A 12000-nucleotide genomic window follows, 5' to 3' on the forward strand; every position below is an offset into this window, starting at 1 on the left:
TGTCAAGGACTGGAAGTCGTATATGTTCCTTCCAAGAGCTCATAAGAGAAAAACCTCCCAAACTTACTTGGGTGGTACTCGCACCTATGACCGAAAAGTTATATCTTAACCATTAGCAAAACAGGATCAGCTTGCAGATGTGAAATTGTCAATTAGAACAGGATTTCAACAGTATTAAACTCAAAGAATGGTGGAAAAGATAAGTTTACTTACTGAAACATTAAGCCCATGCATATCACCATTAGAACCCACAGGTCCTGGCGGGCCTGGTTCACCTGGTGCTCCCTGAATACCTACAAACGGGGAAAGAGAGAAATATATATGAAGAATTGAAACATGAGTCTTCTATTGGGGTCTGCCCGATGTTCCCCAATACCTATGTTCCCCAATACATATGTTCCCCAAAATCCTTAGGGTTAGGGTTAGGGAACATAGGTATTGGGGAACATAGGTAAGCCCCCCTTCTATTGACGTGGCTACTACTTGGAAGTACGATGCCTCTTGTTGGTCTGATTCATTACACCGGATCTGAATTCAGTCAGCATGTTCATACAATCGTTTTGGTTCTTGAGTTCTGGTCATTTTGAACAGAGCATACTTCAACCAGGCTTTTGCTGACCAAATAACTCTTGCTGATTCTTGTTCTGTCAAATTTGTGTTTTGTAAAATAAGTAGAGATTGAACAGTGAGAAACACAAGAACAACAAAGAAGATTTATATCACCCCGGCGCAAAAATTCCATCTTGTAATAGTTTATGCGGTACCCGCTGCTATGTACATCAGATTCGAACCGGCCAACCGATCCCGTTAGCTCGGTGGTCGAGTGGTAAGACATCTGCGCTAGAAAGCAGGAGGTCGTGGGTTCGAGTCCCACCCGAGTGATTTTTTCCAACTTTCACTCGGGAGGTAACACACTGGGTATACAGTGTTTAAAACGTCGGTGAAGGGCAAAACCTAATTTGATTTATATCACCCCGGCGCAAAAATTCAATCTTGTAATAGTTTATGCGGTACCCGCTGCTATGTACATCAGATTCGAACCGGCCAACCGATCCCGTTAGCTCGGTGGTCGAGTGGTAAGACATCTGCACTAGAAAGCAGGAGGTCGTGGGTTCGAGTCCCACCCGAGTGATTTTTTCCCAACTTTCACTCGGGAGGTAACACACTGGGTATACAGTGTTTAAAACGTCGGTGAAGGGCAAAACCTAATTTGATTTATATCACCCCGGCGCAAAAATTCCATCTTGTAACAAAGAAGTTACAAAACCATATACATTTACCCAAATTCTTCATGTGTCCATCCAAAATTGAAAAACTGCCATGGGTCTTGCAGTGTACAATTACATGTACAGCAAGGAGGGCCCAACTCCATTGGCTAATCATAAGAGCCAGTATGAATTTGATATGTTACTGCTGGCACGTTTAAAAGGGCTCAATCCACAATTTAAATTTCCCAGGCAACCACCTCATGTTTGAAAAAGCCAACTCTGAGCACATGACTTCGTTTCTTCACAGTTGATAGGACTACAGAAAAATGGTGGAGTTATAAATATTATGGTCCCCTTATGAATTAAAAATGTTGAATCACAGTTTTCTTGATCTCATAGTCAATGTATAAAGACCAGACAAACCTGGAGCGGCCGGACCAGGCGGGCCTTGGGGCCCCTGCGGTCCTCTCGGCCCAGGAGGTCCCGGCTCACCCGCTGCCCCTGGCTGCCCGTTCTGTCCGGGCAATCCCACATCCCCCTTTGGTCCAGGGGGTCCGGACGGTCCCCTTGGCCCCCTTAGTCCGGCAGGCCCCTCGGGACCCGGGTGGCCCGTGACTGGCTGGGTGCTGTCTGGGGGAATGTGGTTGACGAATTGGCTGTTGCCTAGCGGTGTTGAGTGCGATCCTGATAACTGAAGCAAAACATAACACTTTTTTTTGTTAAGTCTCCTATTTTTCCATGGTATAATAATGATGCCATTTTATATCTTTAACATTCGATCTAAATCTTGTGTTAAATTTCTACGTAATTATATACATCCAATCACAACTTGAAGTGCTCTGTAAGTGTAGGAATAGGACACCGACACAAAATACTAATTCTGAACAATATTTATCACACAAGTGCTTTCATTCATTTGTGTGCTCGTATGTGAAAAGCTTTGTCATTCTTTGATGCAGCTGGTTTTCTGTAGGGGAGGTTCGAAGTTGTCTCTGGCCAGATATTGCTATAATCGGCTTCAAAAACGCCAAATCTTATATACGTTGTAATTTGTATGTACATGAGGTTTGGGAATAAGTCTCTGAAGCCAGAGACAAAGCCTGGATTTTGTGGCCTGTTACAGTTATCTGCATTTATTTGTTCATTTATTTAATTAGTTGTCTTGCATGTTCTTAAAACTCACCAACATGTCGACCTTTTGGCGTAACTCATCTATTTGGGTGCAATTGAAGCATACTGTAAAGAGTACAAATTACGAGTATGAAAATGGGAGGAACAGCGAGATGGAAACGGAAGTTCAACAGATTAGTTTATAAAAAGCACATTTTTAAAACCTTGAATTATACAAATTAGTTTGGCTCAATTTCGTGGTTTAAGTATATCACTCAACAATTGCCTCCCAAAACCAAGCGCTGGACCCAAAATTATCTTCTGCAATGCCATGTCTGTGGGCTAGTTAAGTCATTTACCTTAATACGCATGCGTGAAACACATCACGTGAGTGAATTTGTGTCTTAAATGGTGTTTAATCAAGTCGTAGACTCATCGATGAAAAATATATTCACTTTTTTGTGTCAAGAGGTGTATTTGGTTGCAGAAGAAAAAAACGATTGTGCGTTGGACAATCAACTGGTGTCCAAACGTAACAAACTTGTTAATTTGCATACAGCACGCGCGCCTCGCTGATTGGCCCAAAGTATAATCTCGACAGATGATGGCTGAATGAACACCCTCCAGACGCGTGACAAAAGCTTCCATGTACAACTCGGTTTGAAAGCAAATACATGTATGACAATAGGCTGTCAAGCAGCAATGTAAGAAGTGATAGCGCTTTGGCCTCAAATCCTCAACACGTCAAGTATCCTGCTTGTTACCCTTTCTGACTGGACCCCCGAGCACTGGTACAGTGGTGTGGACTCTTTCTGCAACATCATGCTGTGCGGAGGCGTTGGGCGTGAAACTTATGTCTCACATTCTTGACAAGGAAGCCACAACGAATGGAAGATACGGCGGTGAGTTTTGCATAGACTACACCCTCTTTTTATAACACTGGCAAATGTAGTAGAGCTAACAATTTGGAACGACTGCAAGAGTTTATCGTTAAATAATGCAGAACATAACGGCCAAAACAATTTTGCTCCAGAGGTAAGGTAAAGGTGAGATAAAAAAGGGGGGAAAAATACTGTTTAGAGTAGCCTATACCAACCTCTGTCGCAGTTCTGTCCGTTGAATCCTGGGCAGCATCTACGTTCTGTTGTCTCGACGGTACGGAGACCGACATAATACTTGGGACGGAACATTATCCTTTAAAGACATGATCAAAGAAGAAGGGAAACGTCAAATTACATATTTTGGTTCACAGTGGCTATAGATTTTAACAAAATGTACTTAAGTTGTCACTGTATTTTCCCCAAATGGTGTTAAAAGCTGTAAAATACTGCTTGTGGACCACCCCTTTTCGCGGGAATTGCACAAAATATGCCGTAACGATACATGGAACAATTTGTTCAGTTGCACGAGAAATGAAAAAGCAACAATGCACACAAACCAGACGATACAGACGGCTACTGTCGAAACATTATAGGCCTATAGACGTACATCTTTCTCATCACTTTTTTCAAGATGGGGTAGGGTTCAAACCATTCAACGCCTTCGACAATTAGACAAAATAACTTCCATGGCATCGTTTTAAAATGCTCATTTCCTACTTAATTCTAGACGTCAAAGTCTTTTATTTACACGGATGAACCATGGAGCTTTAAAAATAATGGATGAACGCACACATTTTTTCGATCATCCACGACACTCGTTATCATGGCACGCCGCCAGAAACTTGTCAGCGCCCCAATTTCACAGTCAACTCCCCCCTCAAATTGAAAGGGTGCCACTAAAGGGGTGACGGTTGGGCTTTCAGCGGTAACAACCCTTGACAGAATCGGACCAAGTAGGGGTCGCTGCACCCTTGGCCGTGTTGATTATGATATATGGGACCTGATGTCTGTGTCTCTGCTTCCATACCCCCGAGGCGGAGGAATTTCAAAGCATTTTTTTAGACGGTGTGAGGACAGGTTTCAAGGAAAATCTGAGGATGTAAATACAATCTGATAAATGTCCTTGTTTGTGTTGGCTTGTTTCTCCCTCTTTCTGGAGTTGGATTGGCCATAATATGCATTTGTTTAAAATTGGTTCTCAAGGAGACTGAGCTAGCCTCCTCTCTACGCCCATGACGAAGAGCATTCTTGCTAACTTAATGCTCAGCATCATTGTGGGTGGAATTACAACGCGTGATCCATTCATCCTTTCGTCTATCCTCTCCTTCAACTCTTTCTCCCGCATCTATAAGGGCCGAATCCAGCAGGCGATTCAATCATAAGTACACCATCAGTCTGATCACAACTAGATCACACATGTAGTCCCCTCCAGTCCCCCCCCCCCCAAAAAAAACCCGGGGGATGAACAATAAGAAAAGAAATCCCTTGTCAGATTTCATTTACATAGACTTGGGACTTGATGACTTGTGATTGACTTGTAACGGACTTTTGTGGACTTGTGATGGCTCGACTGCAGGCTTTGGAGGCAACAACATTCACTACAGGGAACCTTTCAGTAGAGCAAAGCATATATATTTTCCGACAATTTATAGAAATTCCTCGAAAAATGTGATTATTTTTGTTGTCCTGTTAGTTTCTTGCTCCAGTTGCCAAAATCGCCTTCTGTGTTTTCCTTTCGCACTTTGTTCTCTGGAAAACAGCCCTCAGCTCCAATTGCTTTTAACCTCATAATGGGCAAATTCCATTTCAAAAATTGCTCTTTATCTTATACCTCGGGGATGCTGCTGGCAAAATATTCCAACTTTAAATTAGATTCAGAATGACCTGAAAAATTATACAAGAATAAAAGAGCCCGTTGTTCCCAGGGCCAGAAAACAAGTTGACGTATTAAATGGCTTTGCTCGAGGGAGATATTGGTTTCCGTACACCTTCTCCGTTCAATGAAAAGTGTGGTATAACGATATAGGCTTCTGAACAACCGATTGTCGTATTACCAACTTCGAACTAAACCGCCCTCTCTCGATAGAGTACATTTTTCTCCAGAGAGAAATTTAAATGCGAGATAATTCTAGGACTACTTTCAAGTGTTAGCCATCCTTCAAGTGGCTGTTCTACATTTGGTAAAAGTGCCTTTGTCACATTATCCTATACGATGCGTGCACTATATACAGAAAATCTGGGTAAACGTGAGAACATTGGCAATTTTGGCTTGGAGCTATGACTTCTCAAACAGACAGAAGTTGGCCTATAATTCTCGAAGGAGTTGGGAAATGATCGAAACCAAGGAGGCTAAATTTTGCTGCTTTCTGCCAAAAACGATTACAGGTGAAGGTTTGCACAGCCAGAATCAGAAGTCCGTATTTCGGTACATGGTGCGCACCCGAGCGGGACGTTGGTTTTGTTTCTCGACCATGCTTAACATTATAGGCCTACGTATTAACACGAAGTTCAATTTTATTGACATTGGCATCAAACATGATTGTAATATGGGGCCTATAGGGACAACCTCTGTGAATGTGTCAGTGAAGGCTGTTTGTGCACTTTTGATCAAAGTTGGCTCATTTGTTCAAAGCTGAACATTTTGTGGTCGAGTACGACGAAACAAAAAAACGACGTGGTTTTCAGACTTGAAAAGTTTGACGTTTGCGTTGACAAGGCTCAGTCCGAGCTTCCTGCCCCCCCCCCCCTTAAAAGAAAGAGAGAAAAATACTCAAGCTGTACATGTTTCGGTTTTGTACAGGGTTTGTGTGTTTATCGCAGTTAAGGATTCATACGATCTGTGAAGAATTAAAAGTATGGCCAACAGATAACGGTGGCACTTACTCGGTCTGATATACTTAATGCACTGTGTATGTAAGCTATTCGACCAATCGACCTTGCTCCTTCATTGACAATGATCGGATGGCATTGCGTCACTGACGTCAGAAACTTTTACGAATAAAGATGATGCATAGAACGTTTGTATGTACTTGTATTCTCTTCACATTGCTTCAGAAAACGTTACGATTACGGGACTTGTGTTTATTTGATAAACATTTCACAGGCTTTCTGATTATACGTCAGAGGCCCATTTCTTTGTAAGTTACCATTTTGCAAAATACCGTGGAACTTGCCAAAATCATGCTTCCCCCCTTCTCACAATTTTATCTCATAGTTCCAGCAAAAATATCAACAGATTCATTTTCTCTTTACCTGCATGTGTCTTTGTAAGTAGCCGCTAGTACCCTTACGCCTTGTGATTGGTGGCTTGAATATACTCACCTATATGAGGTCTTGTCACAATCTTTCCTGCCGAATGACCCGTAGAGCGAGTGTAGCTGATACTTGCACCAGTCGGGCGTGGTTCGCTGGACGTACATCTCTGTACCATTGCGAATCATGCAGGACACCTGCCGTGTCACCACGAAGTCGCACCAGTTGCTTCCCCTGGACAGCGAAAATCAAAACAAACCAGAAATTCGGTTCACTATTCTCTTTCTTTGGCGAACGTGGATCAAATTTGAAAGGGTTGTATGACGACCAACTCATACAAGCCTTATACATGCACCGTTTTTCCACTTCTGGTTTATCATGCCTCAGTTTTGTTGTGGCATTATTGTTCATGTTGCCTTAATAGAGAGGAAATAAATGTTTTCGACATGTTTTCGAAAAGGAAGAAGTACTTTTTTCTGAATTAAAAAGCGTGTGTTCAACTTGTGTTTCCCGCCCCTCCATCAATCGATGCCCCGCCCCTTTCTGTTAATGCCCGTGTGTGTCAGTTCTTGACAGATAGTAAAAATAAATTTGTCTGCATTTTACCATTTTAGGTTTTTTACTGACCTACCAAAAATGTTGCTTATGACATTTTAATGAATATTATTGTACCATTTTATCGACAAAGTTTGCCCGTGACATTTTAACGAACTTATGATTTGATAGTAATTTATCGTTTAGTACCAGTATGTTTTTTGTCTTTCTCGTTGTGTGTATACTCAGCATGTGTTTTAGATTCTAAAACCGGTCCTGGGTTTTGTGTACATTTTTTTTTAATGAAATAAAGAATGATTTACTACCGCCTTCATATCGTGGCAAATTAATATTAGCTGATGACCCATAATAAACGCATTTAGTTGTTTTCTTCGGGTTTTTTTCTTCGATACAAGGGAACGAAAATTACAAGGGAACAAAAATTCGCTATATGACTATTTGATAGTCAAACACTGAACCAGAAAACTCTCCTGTGCTCAGTGCTTATTACTGGTTCTTCGGCTGATGGTTAATGACTTTTTGAAATCGGCATAGGCCTAAGGGGTAATGTGCTGCTCCTCACTATAGGCAAAAATAATGTATTGCCAGAGGTGTCGTGTGGTATGTTGTCTCTGATGGTGGCTGAGCTTTTGAATTTGGTATGACTGAGCGATCATGAAACATTTTCTGATTAGCACTTAGCGAATTTCGGACCTGCAGTGGGCCTATTTTCATGGCTCTGCTTACGTTTAGCGAAAAAACCCTGCTTATAGTGTAGCAGAAATGTCCGTGCTTAAGTGAAACGTATTTCACGGGTTGGCGAGGAATTTTGGCTTATGCGTACATCCCGTAACTAAGGATTCCGTGCTTACAAGGTTAGCGCAGAATGTTTCGGCGAGCACTGTCAGTAGCACATTAATGGTGATCGTAAGCGCGGAATGTCGTGGTTTAGCAGAGACATAAAATTGAGCCCTGACTCGGTGTACACACCTTATTTTGGGAAAGGGTCAAGTTCGTGAACTTGGCAAGTCCACGATGGTACTCCCACTGCAAGCAGTGACTAAACGTCTTCAGACGCGCCCCTCCGAGCTCCATTTGGTTATAGAGGGTGCCTTGTAGAGGCCGCGGAAGATAATCCCGTGCTGATGAGTCAGGCACACAACTTGATGCTAACGTCATCACCGAGGAAGGGGAAACCACAACCCCGACACTGTGATTCGTTCTTTGTGAAAGTTATGTTTCCTTAGTAACTACTGTCTGCCGTTGCTATATAAACCGGGGGGGGGGGGGTGTTAGGGGGAGGGGGTTATATACGGGATGACTGGATTACCTTCACCTTGATGCATATTGCAGGGTAGCGTAAATTTGGCGTGACGGAAACAAGTGTCATGCTAACTAGTAGCAGCGCCAGGGTACGAATCGGAGAGTGAGACGTTGGATCACCTCGATTGGTCCCAACGACCCTTTTGACAAGGTGTCCTTAATTTGAGTTCGTGGCAGGGCAAATGCTCCTGGCATTGAAAGATGGAAAGAGACATTATTGTGTGAGTTGACCATGACAACATGTATAATTACATGTAATGATATGCACGGGTCTGGGGTAGGTTGATCAATACTTGACTTTCGTTTCATGCATCTTTCGTGTAAAGGAGAAACTGAAATTCGCATCGATGAAGTGGATCTGATATAATGCTATAATTTATAGCATGCGATTTGAGTATTTTAAAGGGTTTTTTTGGCTGGCGCTTTCTGGATCAAGAGCTTAAAACAACAGCAGGCTCCTTGGTGTTTCAATTTGTTCAACTAGGCGAAGACAGAACGTACAGACGAAAGCTTAACTCGTACCAAATCACTTTAAAAGCTCTATGTTCGTTCTGATGACGAAGCTCGAGTAATGACGACTAAAGGTATTCACCCTCACTGCTGGAACATTTTGCAAGCGATAATTGCGAGGGTTATCACTGTCTTGCAGCTATATACGTGAACAGTCATGCAATCATGTCTGATGGTAGCAAATGGAAATGCTCTTTTTATAGGAAGTCCATAAAAATGAACTCTTTCAACAGTTCCAAGGCATGTTAGTTATTCCTCCCCGTAATTCTGGGTGGCTTTTCTCAATGTAAACATCCCAAACGCGTGGATTGCAAAGTCATGACCGTCGAATTGATGGTACGTCCGCGAACCCCCGACCGTGAATCTGACAGGTATTCCCACGGGCCCAGAGCGCCGTTCCTCCCGGGGCATTTTGGGAGCTGCGACTGCATCACTGAGGGGAGGCCTTGGAATTTGGGAAAATGTATGACTGTTGTTCACTTCCGTTCGGAAAAGGTGCGCTCGATTGATTATGTCATTGCAATAATTTGCATAATCATGTCAGTGATGTCACCTTCTGCTCCCTTTGCATTATTTCCCCTGGAAAGGGTTTTTGTGTAGGCACATTCATAATGATCTCCTGCATGCTGAGAATTGACGTCTTGGAGTTGAAAGATGTTGACAAAAGTTTTTAAAAAAATCTTTCAATAATACAAATGTGATTGCGCAGGTGTAGGCCTGACTGGAGAAGATTTCTTATTCGTTTGTTTGGGTTTAAAGCTTCGTTCTGGTTAAAATCCAGGAAGTGTCGTTCAGCCAACATAGATGAACAAGGAAACCAACGTGTGCACGTTAAACACAACTTTATAAGAGATATTTATAATATCCAAAATAAAATATTTACACATTAACTTTTTATGGTTGTGGGGTTATTGACCCCTTCAAAGTTCAACCCTTCTGGTCTGTATGGCCATTAAAAGTATCACTCTGACAAATCCTGGCTCATTTGCATTTCCCTGATATCTCTGCTGATGATAACTTGAGGTCAACACACACCTTCGCTTCTATTTACCCGCACCTAGCTTACCAATGCACTCTAAGGATTTAAACTGACACAAAGGTTCTTGTCAAATGACTGAGAGTCTTGACATTACCTCAAAGGCAATAACCTGCAATCAGACACATTCATTATCAAGTGACAGGCCATGTCACCCTGCCGCCTGGCCCTGATAACATGCGTCAAGCCTACATTAATACATCTGGAGTTGCGAGTTATCGTGACCCTTGACCTTGACGGGGAAATACCCGCAAAATATTTGTAGAAGCTCCTCCCGGCAAAGGAAATCTTCGAAGCTCGTATCTTGAAGACTGAATGTCAGTCATTGCATATTTTACAGAATGTCAAAATTGTATGCACACTTCCTTCGGTTCATACCCGTTGTCGATGCCCACCACCTCAGGCTCTCCATCCCTGAGCTGCAACGTGCAACTTATAAGTTGCTGAAACCACGGAGTTACACCCACCCGAATAGTATTTAAGTAAAACATGAGACTTTATTCAGGCAGGTCCTATTATGTACTTAAAACCTATATATTAATAGGCATCCGGCCTCCTGTCTATCATGTAGAGCGAGGAAACATACTCCTCGTATTTATTGTGTATATCCTTTGGGCCTGAATAATTAAGGTATACGTGTCATGCGTATTTTTGTTTTGACATTTTCTGCTGCTGTATGTTACAAAATTATTTATGGTGTCGATCTTTTTTGTATGTATACTTTGTACAACATCGCCCTTATTGCCAGTTATTTAATTTTTTTGGGGGAGGCTTATATCAAACACTCGGCTGTACATATAACTCCTCAAAATATATTAAAGTGGTGCAGTGAAGGAGAGTGTAGAGATTTTACAATTTTTCATAAGGGCGTAAACAGAGACACTGATAGATGCATCCTCTGTCCTGTATCCTCTGTTCTGTCGACAGACAAACTCGCTGAAAACCCCATGTTCTTACGCAGAGCACGACCTTTATATTTTCGCACGTAATTTCTGGAAGTAGTATACACGTCATTAGAATAAGATGCAACCAGAAATGTTGTCTGAGGAGGAAGGAAGACATCAGAACGCACTACCGGGCTTGGGGGATGGTTTCCATCCAAGACAAGCACCTCATCAGCTCGTGAGACGATAGCCTCTAGGCGGGGAAATGAATATCACTCCGACCTCTTTGATATTTGCTGCACGCTGATATTTGATTTCATGTGCTTACATTATTTTGTCCTCAGGGTAAAAGGCTTTAGAACAGATCATGTGTTGGAGTAATTGAGACCATGTGATACATGAATTACTCCTCGTGTTAAACGTTTTAAAATGTGAACGATTTCAAATATGTCCGCCTCTGCCGATAATCTGGGTGACTTTTACACAACAGAAAATCATTTTGAAGCAGCTGAAACATTTGTTTTACTTATTTGTTTAATAACATTTTGTTTTACACTGGACGTAGAAATTGTGTCTACTAAATTATAATTTTCCACTTTTAATAAACAATACTTAAGAGGCTGAGTTCTTCAATATGAAATGAATGTTGTGGTGGGTTATCTTATCTGCCCTACCTACGCCTCCTACCATATATCTCTTACACTCGTCACTTGTCATCCATCTCTGGAAATAGGTAGGACCGCAACAGCAAAAGCGATCATTCTAAACGCCAAATATTAAGCACCGCGACCATAGCTGCAGAAGTCTTGAATTCATTTAAAGGAGATTTGTAGAAGGAAAGCCCCGTGTGTCCAGGTTTCTGGATTTGTCCCTGATGACTGATTACTGGTTATCAGCATCGGTTTGTAAGAAGCTGACCTGGTTATGCTCTAATCGCCCGGATGCATCCCTTTCCGTCTTGCACAGTTTTGAGACGATACAATGCGATGAAGTAAGGTGCCACTCAGAACATAAACACTGAGTCAAATGTGTTCATTTAACGCTCAGAGCTCAAGGACGGACACAGAACCAAATTTTCGGGGGGGGGGGGGGGGAGGGCTCCATTTTTTCTCTCAAAAAGGGCAAGGGGATGAAGTATATACATGTACATGTAGTGTCGTGTGTTATTTCCACATCGTAATATTAAACCTAAAAGGTATGTGTAGCTGATGGCTTGCGAGAACGATACTGAACATTTCAATTTATTAATTGCATAGCCCCCG

General features: G+C 42.2%; 1 protein-coding gene across 1 annotated transcript in view; it reads right to left on the minus strand.

The window, feature by feature from the left end:
• LOC119730227 (collagen alpha-1(XXVI) chain-like) overlaps positions 1–12000 on the minus strand; it is a 35591-nt gene that overhangs the window by 1233 nt on the left and 22358 nt on the right. Inside the window, exons 2-6 of the mRNA XM_038203023.1 lie at positions 6521–6685; positions 3415–3512; positions 2392–2444; positions 1632–1899; positions 214–293 (exon numbers count right to left, since the gene is read on the minus strand). Coding sequence (XP_038058951.1) covers positions 214–293; positions 1632–1899; positions 2392–2444; positions 3415–3512; positions 6521–6685 — 664 coding nt within the window. The remainder of the gene's footprint in view (positions 1–213; positions 294–1631; positions 1900–2391; positions 2445–3414; positions 3513–6520; positions 6686–12000) is intronic.

This window comes from Patiria miniata, unplaced genomic scaffold (assembly GCF_015706575.1).
Source record: "Patiria miniata isolate m_02_andy unplaced genomic scaffold, ASM1570657v1 HiC_scaffold_22, whole genome shotgun sequence".
Taxonomy (NCBI): Eukaryota; Metazoa; Echinodermata; class Asteroidea; order Valvatida; family Asterinidae; genus Patiria; species Patiria miniata.